This window comes from Lissotriton vulgaris, chromosome 3_1 (assembly GCF_964263255.1).
Source record: "Lissotriton vulgaris chromosome 3_1, aLisVul1.2, whole genome shotgun sequence".
Classification (NCBI taxonomy): Eukaryota; Metazoa; Chordata; class Amphibia; order Caudata; family Salamandridae; genus Lissotriton; species Lissotriton vulgaris.
Genome location: NC_141689.1, coordinates 1038650975 through 1038669739, shown reverse-complemented (window position 1 = coordinate 1038669739; position 18765 = coordinate 1038650975). Strand labels below are relative to the sequence as shown.

Sequence of the window (18765 nt, the reverse complement as noted above, 5' to 3'; positions counted from 1 at the left end):
ATGGACATTTTAGGACTCAAGACCCCGCCGAGCCGGCAATTGAACCCTGGTCCCGGGCTGACCTCTGCTTCCAGGTCTGCTTCCTCTAACCAGTGAGCCACACTTCTCCACATGTTTCCACTGCAAACATCATCATGAATTTGCTATTTGTCCAAATTGATGTATCAGTGCTTAGTGAAACCAAACATGTTATTTATAATACCACTAAAACGTAATCATCTGTAATTTTTGGCCAACTGATCTCTTCATGATCCTTTAGTTATGACCTCACAAGTAACTTTTATTGTAATTAGGAAACGGTTGCTCTCCGAGAGCTCACTTTTGATTTTGTCGAAAAGAAGTGAGAGTGTGTGAACTGCTAGGTGTCTGCACATCTAATAGGACGTAAATTGTCATTGTCTGTGGTTAAGTATAAGGTATCCCCATTGAGAGGTTTTTAGAGATATAAAACCATTGGAATGTTGGGAGTTCCTTTGAAAACAGTGGAGTGACATTGGGTTATAAATGGTATGAAGAGGTCCATATACATTTCATTCCCCGAATCCAAAGCCTCTCCCTCTTCTGCGGATTTTTGGAGCTGTGAAGCGGACAGAGAGGGCGAGACAGAGGCGGTGGGCAAGACAACGCAGCTGAGGCTTACCCCTCCGTCCTGTGGGTTCGCACCATCAATGGTATTTACCCAAATGTAGTGAAGTCTAGAGCTGCAGAAGAAAGGAAGGGGAAGTCTCCAATGCTCCTATCTTTCTGTTTGCTCTGCCAAAAAAAACAGAACTTGGCAGAGCTGATGGACAATAAGAAGCTGTGGGAACTTACTCTTTCCTACTCTGTTCCTGTCCTGAAGCCCCACTGCTGGACCTGATTTGCTAAGGGAAAATATTCTGACAGGAACTAACATGTAGCTATAAACTTACTAACTGTTTTCGCTTATCTTAATGTACCATAGTCACAAACTTTGGTCACAAAATTTGATCTAGTATTAGACTTACATGGATTTGCCTCTTTGCAAATATGCAGATCAGATGAAGTATCCACATGCGCTTGAAAATACTTTAGATTGCATGCTGTTACAACGAGGTTGTTACAACGTCGCGTTGTTACAACGCAAACCATTACATCACAAGTTGTTACAACGACTTGCTGTAGGGGGCGGGCTGGACTTAGGAATAGTATAATTTACTATTCCTACTCCAGTTTGTGCAACACCAGGAAAGGTGTTGGAATGTAAATCCAACACCTTCTGCCCCCTACAGCAAGCCGCTGTAACAACTTGCAATGTAATGGCTTGCGCTGTAACAACGCAGTCAATGTAATGACCGCGTTGTAACGGCATGCGATCTAAAGCATGCGTTGTAAACGCTGTTTCCCATGTTTCACATAACACAGGGATATCCCAGCATATTTTCACAATTAGCCTGTCACTATTGCCAGTGCACGCCCTATAATGGCAATCTCTGCGCCACTTGCCAGCATTGTCAAGAGACTAAATTCACGGATATCCATGTAGGTTACAGTTGCAAGATATTTATAAATGCCTTCAGCCTCGTCTTTTTTTAGGCCCTTTGGCTCTGTCGAATTTGCAGCTTTACTACGGGATAAATTAGGATAATACACTGTGTTGTAGACTCACTAGCCCCTGTAGTCATGTATGTGGATTATATTTAACCTTGGGTTTTTGAGCGAAAGAATAAACTACAGTCCCTCATTTACCCAATTTTAAATCACAATTTTTTTATATTTTTTCTACTTCTGTGCTCTGCAATTTCGGTTACCCATCACTCCTCTCTACCAGCAGTACATCTAAAGGCATACCTGGTGTGGCACGTAGTGGTGTAGGACACTATCATCAGGTCCACTATTCATCATGTTTGCCGCACTATGGGAATACCATAGGGAGTCCCAGATGATGAAGGGCGGTACCGAGTGGTGACTGATGGGCTTCCCCTTCCCTTGAAGATGTTACTGTTGTCTTATAATCATAAGGCATATTGTTCGTATTAGATGTCATTGGGGTAACGTCTTTATTGTAGCCCCGTGGGCTCCTGTATTGTTTATTAGTTAAGTGATTGGGGGTTGTGTCCGCGCATGGTCTTAAAATTATCCCCTAGGACCCTTTCTCTCCTGTAATTTTTCTTATTCTATGGGACCAAAACTATATATTGTAATGAGATTAACTGGACAATAATTACATCTCAAGCACATCAAATATAAGGTTCTTTTGGATATGATCCAAGAATAGCATAATATATTGAGCTATTTGAAGATACAAAAACATCACGGGAACAGCCTAGCTGGACATTTGGGCCCATAATGGGGGGGGGGGGGGGGCAGCACATACCACAGACCAGCTTGTTGTCTACCAAGACCTGTGGTCGAATATTTTTATAGGGTTACACTGCTAGGGCCCAATGTAGTGGTATAATTTACGTCCTACAGCGCCCTTTGATCTTGCCACAGGGTGGAAGTGTCGACGCGTTTCAAACCTAGATGTTGTAGGTTCTCTTCAGGACAGGGACTGGGGACGGTAAGTCTGCACAGGGGCACAGAAGTTGCCGTAGTGTAGGTATATCGCAGTTCGAAGTCAAGGTCTGTAATTCACGCAGTGGTAGACTGAAGACGTGATGCCCGCAGACTGAATTTCTCTTGGAGCGACTGAGCGACTCCCTATACACGACGGGCTGCGGTCAAACCGTCTCCGCTTGCTGGCTTGAATTTGGTTCAGTGACCAGGCGCCCCCATTATCGTTTTTGAACTCAGCCCACAACACCTGCGCTACAACATGTGAGTTTCCTTCCACCCCGAGTGTGCACCGCGCTGCAGGCATCACGTCTTTGATCTGTGGCAAGATCAAAGGGCGCCGCTAGGACGTAAATTATACCACTACATTGGGCCCTAGCAGTGTAACCCTATAAAAATATTCGACCACAGGCCTTGGTAGACAGGCAGGCACCTTTTTCCATCTCAATCCCGCCTGTCTCCTGGTTTTTAGTTCTAAGGACTGGATTCCTCTTCTTTAATGCACTAATTATGCACTGTGTATAATTGCAATTTATTTGGATTACTATGTGTTCTATTGTCTTTTGGTGTGTCAATATTTGCTTCGTTTGATTCTTCGTTGTAAGTGCTTGTACATTTGTAAATTTGTGTATTTGTAGATACTGTACACATGATTGCTGAACCTACTGTACTGACAGTTTCTTGTTTGTGCCTGTTGTTTTTTGAAACTTTGGAAATCCAAGTTTAAAAGAAAATAAATTTGCTTGGAATACAATTCCAGTGGTCACGCAGTACATATTGACTGCGTGATTTCAGAATTTTTTGTTAATCATCCTGTCCAGCCAACCTGTTCTGTTTTCCCTCTTGTTGTAGTTCCAACAGGCGAGAACGGTGGTATTGGTGCCACCCTCTCCCTGCCCAACCCCTCCACGGGTGGGGTGGGCCGGAAAGGGGCGGGGCGCTAGCGGTCGGCCGCTGGCCATATAAATCTTCTTACCAAACTCCGCACCCCCCATGGTCTGTTGGTACAAATCCGAATCGAGCTCTCCCCACTTCGCCTTCGGATCCGCCGCCAAGCGAGCTCGAAACTCCTCATCATAATGCAACCACGCGTAACCCCTGTTGGACCCGGCCTCGTGGCGTGGCCCTCGCTGACCCCCATAACCCAGAACAACGGACAGAACTAATTTCCGTCCACCCAGAACTATACACGAGACTCCTACATCGGACCTGAAACGGCCTCCAGACCGCGTGCCTGCACCCATGCACGTGACCGGCAGACTCCATGTTTGGCCACCCCGGCCAACCGGCCGCCTTCTTCCCTTTCGGCAGCCTCTGGCCGCTCCCGGCTGCAGCCAAGCGTGCGCGGCCGGCGCGCCCGACTCGCCCAGGGGGGTGAACGACTCCCCAAGTACCCGAAACCAAGGCTTCCATCACACCTCCGGCCCCCTCCCGAGGAGCTGGTTGTCCTCACACCTCCGAGCCATCCCTGGGGGCTGGTTTCGATCGCACCTTTTGGCTTCCTAGTGAGCTGGCTCCAGGCCTTGATGGGCGTCTGGGATTCCCTGGACGCATGGTCCAAACGCACCAAAGACACCGCCGCCCAGACAATCAGGCGCCTGGCCCTCGGACCTCCGGCCTCCTGCCTCTGAGGGTCCGGACATCAAAGAGCTCCTGGACTATAAGACAGCCTGCCTTCCATCTAGCCGGCAATTGTATCTTGGACAAGAAAGCCCTGCTGATCTGATCGCGGCTGACCTTGAGAACAGACTCTGACCCACCGAGCCCTGCTGACGTCGTCGCGGCTCATCCTCGAACCGACGGAACTGAACCACCGGAGCCCTGCTGACGCTGTCGCGGCTCTCTCTCGAAGAAAAAGACCAGAACCACCGGAGCCCTGCTGACGCTGTTGCGGCTCCCTCTCGAGAGTAAGATCTGAACCACCGGAGCCCTGCTGACCTCGTCGCGGCCCACTCTTAAGAATAAGAGACACTTGTTACCATCCCGAGCCCTGCGGACGCTGTCGCGGCTCCACCTGCCAACGAGTACGACAAAGTACTCCTGACCAGGCCCTGATGACCTCATCGCGGCTTGAAGAACTTTCTGGTCCGGCTGGACCAGCAACGCTACCCTCACGATCACCTGAACTTGAAGTGAGTAGGACAGCAAGTCCCATCGCCAGTCCCCGTACCCCCCAGTTCGAGGATTGAGAACTGTGCGCAGGGTATGTGGCGTGCCCGCTGGCCCTCTAAGACTGTCCCGCTTCCCCGTTCCCCTTGCTACAAGACTTTTGCGATCCCTCAATCGTTTTGTATTGCTCCTTACTTTTATCTTGATAAAGTTCATACTTGATAAAGAATCACAGTGTGGTGTCCGTTCGTAAGTGTGGTGTGTCGTCCGTGTGTACGATCAGTCCTCCCCGGCGGGGACTCCCCCTCGATAAGACTCGGCAGTAATTGTGGGAGAGGAGGTCCCGGGTGGTTAGGAGAGTCCTCTTGACCCCTGGGGTCACCGCCTTCCAACATTGGTGGCAGCGACGGGATACAAACCTACGTCTAAAGATCGTACCACTGACACACTACCTGAACCCACACGCAGCAAACGCACGAGAAAGAAAGAGCAATAATGACGACCACAGAACCTGGTGTGAAGACCACATTCGACAAAGACCTCTTGGAAGACTACACCCATAGAGAGCTAAAGCAGTTCTGCAGAGAATTGAGTATCCTGAGTACCGGACTAAGTACTAAGGAAGATTTCCAGAAAGCGCTAACCGCTTGGGTAGAGTCCGGAGCACCTCTCCCCCGACCGAAGACGAGGGAGGGAGGCCACCGACCGAACCCGGTACACCGGCTGGTTAGAGAATCCAGCAACCGACCCGGAGCCCAGCAACCGGGAGAGATCGGTCATCGGAAAAGATGGCCGAAGCCATGAGCTCGAACTGGCGCTCCTCAAATTGGAGGGCGAACTCAAACTTGCAGAAAAGAAGTTGGCGGTTGAGCAGTTGCGGCTCCAGGGAGAGCTAGAGTAGAAGAAGCTCCAGAGGGAGCATGAAGGTCGGAAACTTCAGCTCGAGCACGAGCACGAGCGCAGCCTCAAAGAACTAGAGTTGAAAGCCAGATCAGAAGCAACCGGATCACCGGGACTTGGAGAGCAGGTGGTCCCCAAAGACACGAAGGTGCACATCCCCAAAGACGTCGTGAAGGAGTTTTATAAAGGGGACGACATCCAGCAGTGGTTCAAGGCCTACGAGGTTGCGATGTCCGCCCACCGCGTCCCCGAGAAGGATTGGGGGGCCGGCCTGTGGAGCTGCTTCCTCAGCAAGGGAAGAGACACCCTGCTGGACCTACCGACCGCACACATGAACGCCTATCCCCACATGAAAGACGCTCTCCTATTCCGCTACGGCCTAACGCCAGAAATGTATCGTCAGCGGTTTAGGGAGTGCAAGAAGATTCCTGGCACCACCTGGGTGGACTATGTTAACTACTACACCCGGGCCCTAGATGGGTGGATCAAGGGCAGCAATGTGACCACCTTCGAAGGCCTAGTCGACCTAGTCGCTTACGAGCACCTGTCCGCCAATTGCTTTGTGGAACTAAGACAGCATCTCCTGGACAGCAAGCTCGCCAACCCCCGGAAACTGGCTGTCGAAGCCGATCGCTGGGTGGCCACCCGAGTCCAGAAGGGGCCCGGGGGAGACCCCCATGGAACGACCAAGGATCTTCCCGCCAGTGAGGTGGGGGAGGTCGAGGCAAACAGCAAGGATCCCAGTCCGGGACCCAGCGTAGTCCCCCCAGAAACCAGGCTTCACGCTCTCCTCCCGCGACGAGAGCCGCCCCGAGTACAGGACCCCCGGGGCTCCGCCCCAGCTCCACATGCTACAAGTGTCAGCAACCCGGACACTATGCCGGTGATCTCCGATGTCCCATGACCCCGCAATCCACTCCCACTGGCCCCTCCACCAGACAGATATCCTCAGTGGCCCTAGAAGAGGAAGAGATCGAAGAACAGGGGGAATGGGAGCCCGCAGCCATGGTCTTAGCCTCCCTGGGGAATAGCGAGATGATCCCAGGAGATTACCTGCCCGACAACACAGAAAAGTATCGCCAGACAGTTAAGGTTAACGGGCGCAGCGTAGGGGCCCTTAGGGACACCGGAACCAGCATCACGTCTGTTAGATACACGCTAGTCCCCGAATCCATGATCATCCCCCACACCTCCTGTAGAGTGATAGCAGCTGATAATTCCGTCCGCACCTGCAGGATAGCACGGGTCCCGTTTGAGTGGGAGGGAGTCTCGGGCGATCTACGGGTAGTGGTCCGCACGGACATGCCTGTGGATTGCCTCCTGGGGAATGACTTAGAGAGTTCCCAGTGGAAAGAGGTAGAAAGAAGGACACATTTAGAAATGTTGGGTCTGCCCCAATGGGCCTGTGTGAGCACCCGAGCCATGACCGCCAGAACGTCCAACCCCGGGACCGAAGAGCCCGAGTTCCCCAGTGCAGTCCCTGATGTCCCTGAGGGAAGCGAGCACCCCACGGTCCTCGACCAGCCCTCCATCGAAGGAAGCGAATCCGACGAAGGTCCCCTCGGACCCGTCTTCGAGCCAGACCCCACCCTAGCAGAAATCCCCGAGTTGGACCAGTGGCCCCAAGAAGGAGGACCGTCCCAAGAGGAGTTCTGCCAAGAACAGAACTCCTGCCCTGCCCTTGAGGGGCTCCGGCAACAGGCCGCAGCCCAGGCCGCTGGAGACCAGTCCGGCTCCCATTACCTTTACTGGGAGAACGGCCTACTTTATAGTGAACAGAAGACCGCCGAACTAGGGTCAGCCCGCGTGCTGGTGGTACCCCTACGTTTCCGCGGCCTCCTCCTCTACCTGGCCCACGATGTGCCCCTGGCGGGACATCTGGGCCAAGATAAAACCTTCCAACGGTTAGTAACACATTTCTACTGGCCCTGCATGCAGGCCGATGTGGAACACCACTGTAAGTCCTGCCCCACGTGTCAGGCTAGCGACAAAAGCGGAGGCAAGCGCAAGGCTCCCCTCAAGCCCTTTCCAGTTGTCAGTACCCCCTTTGAGAGGATGGGGATCGACATCGTCGGACCCCTGGACCCCCGGACCTCCTTAGGTCACCGGTTTATTTTGGTTCTGGTCGATCACGCCACCCGATACCCCGAAGCCATCCCCCTCCGGACCGTGACGGCCCCGGTCGTGGGCCGGGCCCTCATGGGGATCTTCTCCCGGGTGGGATTTCCACGAGAAGTGGTGAGCGACCGAGGCACAAACTTTATCTCCCGGTACATGAAATCCCTTTGGCAACAGTGTGGGGTGTCGTACAGGTTCACCACCCCATACCATCCCCAGGGTAACGGCTTGGTTGAGCGGTTCAACCGCACCCTGAAAGGGATGATCATGGGTCTCGAGGAGCCCATGCGACGCAAGTGGGACGTCCTCCTGCCCTGCCTCTCGTTCGCATACCGAGAGGTTCCCCAGAAATCCTTGGGGTTCAGCCCTTTCGAGCTGCTCTATGGGCACCCCGTCAGGGGTCCCCTCAGCCTGGTCAAGGAAGGCTGGGAGACAGCCTCCCCGAGCACACCCCCTGATGTGTTCTCCTACATCCTGGCCCTCCGGTACCAGACGCGGAGGTTTCGCGAGCTGGCCGAGCCCAACCTGGAGGCCAGTCAAGAGGAGATGAAACGCTGGTACGACCAGAATGCCACTCTGGTCGAGTTTCAACCAGGCCAACAGGTTTGGGTCATGTCCCCAGTGGACCCTTGTGCCTTGCAGGACAAGTGGACTGGACACTTTAAGGTGATAGAACGCAAGAGCCAGGTCACCTACCTCGTTGATGCCAAATCAGCCAGGAACGCCCTGAAAGTCTTACACGTGAACCGGCTCAAACCCCACTTTGTGCGTTCTGAGTTGGGATTACTCCTTGCCACCGACGAAGGAGAGGAAGAGGAAATGGACCCTCTACCAGACCTCCTGTGTGCAAAGGAACAAGATGGCTCCGTAGAGGGAGTGAGTCTCTCCTCCTTCCTCACCCCCTTGCAGCGTGAAGAATGTCGCCCCTTGTTGGGACAATTCTCAGACCTCTTCTCCCTCACCCCCGGCGTCACCCGTTGGTGCGTCCACGATGTGGACACCGGGGACAGCCCTCCGGTACGGCACAGAGCCTACCGAGTTCCTGACCTAGTTCGAGCCTGCATCAAGGCCGAAGTCGACAAAATGTTGGACCTAGGAGTGGTAGAAGCCTCCGACAGCCCATGGGCTAGCCCCGTGGTCCTGGTTCCGAAGGCAGCCGCCCCCGGCACCGTTCCTGAGCTGAGGTTCTGCGTAGACTACCGCGGACTCAACGCAGTCACCCGACCCGATGCTCACCCCATCCCCCGAGCCGACGAACTCATTGACCGCCTAGGGTCGGCTCAGTACCTCAGTACCTTCGATCTCACCAGTGGCTACTGGCAGATCGGCCTTACGGAGAGGGCCCGAGAAAGGTCTGCTTTCTCCACTCCGGATGGCCATTTCCACTTCAGAGTGATGCCCTTCGGCATGAAAAACACCCCCGCCACCTTCCAGCGACTGGTTAATCAGGTCCTGGCCGGGTTGGAAAGTTTCAGCGCAGCCTATCTCGACGATATTGCGGTGTTCAGTGCCCACTGGTCCGAGCACCTGCACCACCTCTGGGAGGTGTTGGACGCCCTGCGTCGAGCCGTGCTCACCATTAAAGCTAGCAAGTGCCAAATAGGACAAAGCTCCGTGGTATACCTCGGGCACCAGGTCGGAAGCGGCCTCGTAGCCCCCCACCAACCCAAGATAGACGCTATCAATGCCTGGGAGACCCCCACGACCCAGACAGAGGTGCGGGCCTTCCTGGGACTCACAGGGTACTACCGTAGATTCATCAAGGGGTACGGGAGTATTGTAGGCCCCCTCACCAGGTTGACAGCCAAGGCCAACCCCAGGAAGGTTAGTTGGACCCCCGCCTGTCAGAAGGCGTTCGAGGAATTGAAACAGGCCATGTGCACCGCTACAGTACTACAGGCCCCTGACTACTCCAGAGAGTTTGTGGTCCAGACAGACGCCTCCGAACATGGCATCGGAGCCATGCTCTCCCAGGTGGACGACCAGGGGATTGATCATCCAGTAGCCTTTATCAGCCGGAGGCTACTACCCCGTGAGCAGAGATGGAGCACCATCGAGCGAGAGGCCTTTGCCGTAGTATGGGCCTTAAAGAAGCTGAGGCCCTACCTGTTCGGTACCCACTTCCTGGTCCAGACCGACCACCGTCCTCTCCGGTGGCTCATGCAGATGAGAGGAGAGAACCCTAAACTGCTACGCTGGTCCATCTCCATCCAAGGGATGGATTTTACTGTGGAACACAGGCCTGGTGCCAACCACCCCAACGCCGACGGCCTGTCCCGCTTCTTCCGCCTCAGCGAAGAGAACCCCCAAGAAGATGGGTAGTTCTCCTCGTCTTTTAGCTGGAGGGGACGCATGTTGGACCTGGCCTCGTGGCGTGGCCCTCACTGACCCTCATAACCCAGAACGACGGACAGAACTAATTTCCGTCCACCCAGAACTATACACGAGACTCCTACATCGGACCTGAAACGACCTCCAGACCGCGTGCCTGCACCCATGCACGTGACCGGCAGACTCCATGTTTGGCCACCCCGGATAGCCGGCCACCTTCTTCCCTTTCGGCAGCCTCTGGCCGCTCCCGGCTGCAGCCAGGCGTGCGCGGCCGGCGCGCCCTGACTCGCCCAGGGGGGTGAACGACTCCCCAAGTACCCGAAACCAAGGCTTCCATCACACCTCCGGCCCCCTCCCGAGGAGCTGGTTGTCCTCACACCTCCGAGCCATCCCTGGGGGCTGGTTTCGATCGCACCTTTTGGCTTCCTAGTGAGCTGGCTCCAGGCCTTGATGGGCGTCTGGGATTCCCTGGACGCATGGTCCAAACGCACCAAAGACACTGCCGCCCAGACAATCAGGCGCCTGGCCCTCGGACCTCCGGCCTCCTGCCTCTGAGGGTCCGGACATAAAAGAGATACTGGACTATAAGACAGCCTGCCTTCCATCTAGCTGGCAGTTGTATCTTGGACAAGAAAGCCCTGCTGATCTGATCGCGGCTGACCTTGAGGAGAACAGACTCTGACCCACCGAGCCCTGCTGACGTCGTCGCGGCTCATCCTCGAACCGACGGAACTGAACCACCGGAGCCCTGCTGACGCTGTCGCGGCTCTCTCTCTCGAAGAAAAAGACCTGAACCACCGGAGCCCTGCTGACGCTGTCGCGGCCCACTCTTAAGAATAAGAGACACTTGTTACCATCCCGAGCCCTGCGGACGCTGTCGCGGCTCCACCTGCCTACGAGTACGACAAAGTACTCCTGACCAGGCCCTGCTGACCTCGTCGCGGCTTGAAGAACTTTTTGGTCCGGCTGGACCAGCAACGCTACCCTCACGACCACCTGAACTTGAAGTGAGTAGGACAGCAAGTCCCATCGCCAGTCCCCGTACCCCCCAGTTCGAGGTTTGAGAACTGTGCGCAGGGTACGTGGCGTGCCCGCTGGCCCTCTAAGACTGTCCCGCTTCCCCGTTCCCCTTGCTACAAGACTTTCGCGATCCCTCAATCGCTTTGTATTGCTCCTTACTTTTATCTTGATAAAGTTCATACTTGATAAAGAATCACGGTGTGGTGTCCGTTCGTAAGTGTGGTGTGTCGTCCGTGTGTACGATCAGTCCTCCCCAGCGGGGACTCCCCCTCGATAAGACTCGGCAGTAATTGTGGGAGAGGAGGTCCCGGGTGGTTAGGAGAGTCCTCTTGACCCCTGGGGTCACCGCCTTCCAACAACCCCCATATGTGATGTGTGCCCTCTCGATCATGTCCATATATTTAAAGAGCGCGACCGCCCCCTCTGGGTACTTTTCACAGTACACGCTGGTGAATATCAAAAACGCAGCTGACCAGTTTTCAATAGTCAGAGGCACCTTGGGCAGCCTAGCCAGTTCTTGCTCTTCCTCCTTGAACCCCTCCTTCGCCGTCAGTTCATGATGTAAGAGCTTCAAAGTATCCACAAAGGCACCCTTCCAAATCTTCTCCTTGGTCGCCAAGGACAGGTGCGCCCCCAGAGATTTGGTGATCCCCATATAAGGCAGTTTGTGCACCGGTATATCATGGCTCTCCTTCCCTTCGGTGCCCCCCTTAATCCCCCCGTCCGGCGCCACGCCCCCGACCCCGCTGACGCCCGCTTCTTCTTCGCCCGCTTCGCCTAACCAGTGGAGCGGGGGGCCGCCACTCTCTCTGCTCTGCACCTCCTTTAGTCCTGCAAAACTCTAGAAACAATATTACTCCGCTCCCCTCGTCCTTCTCCGCCCCGCCCCTCCCGTATTTCCACCCTCCTCCGTGCTCTCTTCATCATAATCCAGCTGGGACCGCATCTCCTCCAGATCAGAACCTGTGCTAACTACCCCATCTTGCCCCCAGCTGCCCTCCATGGGCTCCAGCCGGCTAAGTCCTGCCCTCTCCCTACACAAAGGTAGCAGCACCTTCAATGATTTCGAAAAAAAAGGTTTCTGAATCCTAAGGATCAATTTTCTGGATATTTGTAACTTCAAGGAATACTTTAATTAAACAAACCGATTTCAATGGTTGACTAACCAGAATCCATGCATATGTTGTATCTGCGTTAGAAATCATAAAACATTAGCATTAGGGATTTGCTAAGAAGACCATCTGTGTGGTCAATATGGTTGTGGATGCCAGTTAGTCAAGTAACTCTATAAGGGTGATGCCTCAGGCAACTAGAATTGTCAAAGATAAACTAAAATACAAATATATTATTTGACTTGTACATGACACCTCTAAAGATTGTCTGATGGTGTAATGAATGCGTGTAGGGACAGGGTCCCCTAGATGCAGCAGAAGAGATATAAACTAGTACAAATGTTTGCTATTAAGTACTAAGAAAGAATATTTGGTGCCTTTGTATAAGGTGGGGTGGACCAGGGGATAATAAAGTCCACTTTAATTACATTAAGCATTGGAATGACCGAAGAATTGCTACACATGGGATGTTTTTGTGCCATCAACTTTCACGGATGGCATGCTGAAATGATGCACACTTCCTTTGAGAAAAATAAGATGGGAACTCATCCCTCGAAGAGAAGATTCTGTAGAATATAAATTAGCTTTGCTGTAACTAAATTATGGAATTAAATTGGTATGACCTTGTATATCCAGCTAGATCACCATAGTCTGAGTTGACCATTGAGAAATATAGAAAGTACAAAAGTATTAATATAGTTGATGAAATTTAACCCATACTGCTAAGATGTGCACAACATGGAGTGAAGCATTTCCTTTATTATCTGTTTGTTTTTGTCTTTTATACTTTTGTGGTGTGTTTTATTTGCTATGTTTTATTCCTCTTGTTTCATGACATGTAGTGCTAAGAATAATAAAAACAAGCATTAGCAAAGCAAGTAGTTGGTCTTGCCTTTTAAGACCCAACTAAAACATATAAAAATGCTGCAGTGAAAAACAAAGTAAACATCAATTGTTTTGTATACAATGTGTCTGAGATAAAGAATGTAATGAATGATGCATAACAGCATTCATGAGTACAAGAAGTAGTACAACATAAATTGTGTTCTTCCATGCCATGTTTAATTTCTGTATGCTACCTTTGCAGTTCCTAAAGCAGTGTGACTTACGTCAAAGCTAGGTTGGAGTAAATCTTTAGCCTATGGTAGTCCTTGAGTAAATATGGGTATAACTGTTGTGAATTTTTGGAGAGTACTTTTGTGGGTGTTGGATTTGTAGGGCCCTTCCCTTGTCTCTCCTTGATTTTTCTCTTACTCCTCCCATGTTGGAGGTATCAGTCTTCAGTTCTGCATCACTCACTTAGCCAAATCTCACATTTTCATACTAGAATTATGTTTTCTTGTGTAAGTAGTTCTGCATGTGAAGTTTAATATTCTGCAGACAGGTTTGTGCTGAAGGGCCTGATTTAGATTTCGGCGGACGGGTTACTCTGTCATAATGTTGATGGATATCCCAACCGCCAAAATATAAATCTCATAATATCGTATGGGAGTTAAAAATCAGCGGACGGGCTATCCATCACTGTGGTGACAGAGTAACCTGTCCGCCTTAATCTAAATCAGGCCCTAAGTTTCCAATTGGAATTGTATGATTTGCAATTATACCTAATACAGAGTAGTTCTACTAATACTACTGTAGTACTATTCCACACAATTGAAAATAGGCTTTGTGAATTGGGACCCCCCAGTTTCTTGAGAAAAGCTTATTTTCAAGTAAGGCAATGATCTGACAGTTTTATAACCTGTCCAGCTTGCATCGTGTTATTGCCTCTTGTATTTGACTTGGTCCTATAATGGAGGAATGGTAATTTAATAACTGGTATAGCTCACTGCTATATTTTGAATGTGTCATTAATAAAATTACTGGATTGTTAGGAATCTGAGGTAGGTGGACGTTTACACAAATCTCTCTAGGCTACCAAGACCCTTCATCTTTACTTAAGGGATTTGTAACTGAGTCAGGTTTCTTAGCAAAGCCTACATTTAAATGATATTTGATTGCAACTCATTTAATACACACTTTGAAACGTTGGAAATTTGATAAAAATAGTTTTCAAAATTATTATAAATTTTAAGAACTATTGCAGGACAACTGGAATAATGACTCTCTCTGTGGAGTATGCCATGTAAAACATTCTGGAATAAATCTAATAGGTAAAAGGTGACAGTAAGTACGTACCCTTATTGTCTCTCTTTGGATACCTTATGATTTCATAATATTGGATTTTAAAAATTGGGAGGAAGGCACAAGACAATTTCTGGGGAATGGTTTTCAAATTGACAATGTGACATTTCTGTCAGAATCTTAAATTTACCACAAGTGACATCCGAGCATCTAGCTCGTATACAAAAGTTAATTGCAGGCTATGTGGCATATATTAAAACAAATACATTCACAATTAATGTCTGGTTCATTGTTTCAAGCTACACCATCACACCTAAAAGGGTGCATTATTAATTAAGGTTGTGTATGAAATGTTGATGCATGGACCCTGGGGCAAAGTAAGTTGAAGAGTAATCAGGTACCAGAAAAAACATAAATGATATCTTAAATGATGGATCTGGTATGGCATTACCTAAATCCAACATGATTCTGATTCAATAAGGTCCTGGGGTAGCAAGGATAAATATTTTAAAGGATTAGATGTATTAAGAAAATTTCCCCTGTTCACTAAAAGGTTGTTTTTTCGTTTCTGCTTAATGAGAAAGTGAGATACCTTTACATAGTGGGAGTGTCTTTGTGAAATTTTCAGATTTTGTGACTGGCTGTAATGCATTTAAGAAATCGTATGCATTGAGTTTTGAAATGAAAGCCATATTTGCCAGCCCGTTGCAGGGTATGTGGATTGTCTTTTTAAGTCTGCATTTGTGGTAATTGAAGACTTGATTATCATTGTTTACCACTTTTTCACAAAAGTGATGTAATGTATTTGCTCATTGTTTATTAGGTAACTTATGTGTTGTATTGATTTATATACTGGCTATATTATATGGTGGTATCAGCATTGTTCTGATTGGATTAAATGACTGGTTTCGCTGTAAAGTAGCTTAATACAAAATATTTTAAAATGCATTAAGATTGGAATTTGGTGTGATAGGTACTTATGATGAGGTTATTGGTGCAAATATTCACTGGGTTATTTGACTAAAGCAGGCAACTCCAGATTCCTCAAACAAGAGAGTAAAACTGAAACTGACCATCCTACCTTGGAATTACTCTACCTTCAATCAAAATGTTGCTCTAAGAAGCATAGGCTGTACTTATCAAGTCTTTCTGGATGGGTACAATCGTATACCATGTATCACTAAGGGGAGTGAGAAGCAGGAAATCTAGGACACCACAGCCTCCCAGTCAATACAAATCCTATCGGGATGAGAGGGCTTTCCTAAATTATTCATCCCAAGAAAGGTATGGGCTGTGAACAGTGGGACCCTGGAATCTATTAGATTATATAAAATGATCCTCACCCACAGGTACCACCCATGGCATGCTTCATCATCGGATCCTCACCCACTGCAACTAGTGTGATGGGGTGGGCTCGATGAGACTTGTAAGCGGAGCTTTTACTATGAAGGGATCTCTAATTAAAATTGCTTTTTAAAATCTTATCCCAGTTAAAGATGTTATTTGATGAGGGAATGATCAGCTAAGCTTTCTTCAGCGTATTAATCACTTTCTCGAATCCCAAGTCTACATAAAGTAGTGGAATCAGCTGTGTGAAAACAGATGCAGCCACTTAATCTGTAGATTTTTTTTTAATCTCTTTAGCAGAGTTCCACCTTTGGAAGCCAATTTAGGCAAATGGCATGGCTCAAATTGAGTTGATCATATCTGTTCATTGTGTTCACTACAAGTTCAAGATGTAAAACATGTACTTTAAATTTGTCCATTTCTTAAACAGTGTTCTAAGTGGTATTTAAACACATATTTTATGCAATATTGTTGAGGTATTTTTTTCACTGCCAAGAATCTCGAACTGTTAGAGAGCACTTAATGTTTTTTTAAATAATTTTGTACAACTGTTTTACATGTTTCTCCAAATTTAAATGAAGTGTTATTATTTATCTTAATTATGTTTGGTTTAAATTGCCTCTATTTGTGATTTTTATTATTCAATTATAAAGATATGATTTACCGATGGGAAAATTTGAAATGATGATAATAAGAAAATCTAAAATAACATTAAAATGTAAAGTCATTAGTTACACAAAAAATGAATTATTTTCACATTGATGAAAATGTATTTAAATGAAGGCTAAGGTAAACATCTGATCATAGCTTATACAAGAACAAGCATCCATTATTTGACTAGGTTTTTTCCCCTTGCCATAGCGAATTTGCCCATAAATTTGCTACTTCTGTCACGAAATGCTTTGTAGTGATTTTACTCTATGTTACAATGGAGGTATTGAGGATACTGCAGTTTTTAATTTGCTGGTACTGTGTGGCAGTCACACCTTACCTTTAGTCCCTGTGGCTGATTTCTTTCCCAAATAGTCACAGATCACGCCTGCATCCTCACTGTGACGGCAGTTGTGTCTTCCAAAGTCCTGCTTGATGCAGTCTGCCAGCGATCTCTCATTTCCCATACACTTCACATTATCCACATGAATGGGTCCTTTCCCCTCTCCAAAATAAGCCATCGTCCTGGCCTTGGCTGGGCCTCTGGGAAAGAAGAAACACACCATATATATGCAAATGTCAGAATCCGAAATTTACCATGAAACTCTGCACATTATTAGGATTTATTACTTTAGCTCATCTACACTCTTCTTAAGGTGGGCCAATTAACTATTTTCAAGTCCAAAGAAAAAAAGGGGGAGGCCAAAAGGGATGGTTAACTTTTGAAAAGTTAATGTTCAAAATCATCCAGTTTCCCAAGCTTGTTTTCAAACGCGCAATCATATGATTTCAAGACGGTCTCCAAATCACTCACACTGCAAATAATGTCCTTACCCACACACCAAAATTGTTGATCACATCCAGGTTTAAGGATAATACCTAAAGATTCCTGGTGATGCCAACCAAGAATGTCAGGGCCCTTGAATGAGACATACACTTTGCCTTGCGACCCCCTCACAGTGTTAAAGAATCCCTCCAAATCAATCTTCTCACTAGTATACCCATAAGGAGAAATATCTGAAGACACTAAACAAATGCCAACATAAGTGTGGCTCAATGGTTAGAGCACAGACCCTGCTGCAGAGATCTAGCCCGGGACTAAGGTTTAATTCCCGCCTCGGCGGGTCTTGGGCTCAATTTCCTCGGACCTGATAATTCTTGCCTCGGTGCCTATTCTAATCATGGTCCCACTCTGCAACTCTGGGCAATAGCTTGCTTAATCTCCACAACGGCCCCAACAACGCTAGGATGCCTGGCTTATTTATTTTATTTATTTATTTATTTTTACACTTATAGAGCGCACTGATACCGGTCGTCGTCCTGGCGCTAAAGTGATAGTTCCAGAGAAGCGAAAGTCTAGGTACTTATTGGGAGAAAAGCCATGTTTTTAGATCCTTCCTGAATGCCAGGAGATTTGTATTAAGTTTGAGGGAGAGAGGGAGGGAGTTCCACGCCTTCGCAGCTCCCCTGACAAAGCTCCTTCCACCCCAGCGTGCCCTCTTGATTCGGGTGGTTTTAACCAGCCCCAGACTGGCCGACCTCAGTTGTCTACCTGGTCTATACCACTGAAAAAGATCTTGAAGAAACACTGGGCCAAGGCCATGCAGTGCCTTAAAGACAATACAAAGGGCCTTGAACCTAATTCGTTTCCGTACCGGAAGCCAGTGCAGTTTATCCAACTCCTTAGAGACTGAGGAAAACTTGGGCAAACCCCCAATCAAGCGGGCAGCCGCATTTTGTAAAACTTGAAGCTTGTTGAGCACTCCCTGTTGTGCCTCGAGAAAAAGACTATTACAATAGTCAATGCGTGATAGAACGAGGGCAGTCACCACCGTCTTTCTACAGCCCTCAGGAAGGTACGGTAGAACCTTTCTGATAATTCTCAGAATGTAATGTACTGAGGAACTCAGCGCATTGACTTGGGGTTTAAAGGTGAGAAGGTTATCAATAACAACCCCCAAATTCTTCACCTTTGTAACAGGGATGGGAGGGGCCCCCATATCAGTGGGCCACCAGTTAGGGCTCCAAAGGTTGGTACTTGGGCCAAAAATGATCACCTCAGTCTTTGATGAGTTCAGTTTTAAACAGCTTTTTGCCATCCAAGAGCTGACTGCCGACATGCAATCCTGAAACCTGCCTGCCACCTCCCTCTCAGTCCCCGGGAGCACCGAGACCACAATCTGGGTGTCATCGGCGTATGATGTTAACTCGAACCCGAAGGATCTGATTACGGGGGCAAGAGCGGCTACGTAGATGTTGAATAAAGTGGGGCTTAGGGAGGATCCCTGCGGGACCCCCCCCGGGAGCTCGAAAGGTCTTGATTCATATTCCCCCATGGCCACCACTTGTACCCGCTCAGTTAAAAAGGCCTCCAGGAGCTTAAGTGCTTGGCCGCGAACCCCGCAGCCCTCCAACCGATCAAGTAATAATGCATGGTGGACGGTATCGAAGGCTGCCGACAGGTCTAAAAGAATCAGCACTGCCTGGCCCCCTTCGTCAAGCACCTTCCGGATCTCCTCTGTGGACTTAATCAGAGCCG

General features: G+C 49.0%; 1 protein-coding gene across 1 annotated transcript in view; it reads right to left on the bottom strand.

Moving 5' to 3' along the window:
* Positions 1 to 18765, bottom strand: part of PRSS12 (serine protease 12) — a 585240-nt gene that overhangs the window by 101138 nt on the left and 465337 nt on the right. Inside the window, exon 9 of the mRNA XM_086961447.1 lies at positions 16567 to 16769. Coding sequence (XP_086817573.1) covers positions 16567 to 16769 — 203 coding nt within the window. The remainder of the gene's footprint in view (positions 1 to 16566; positions 16770 to 18765) is intronic.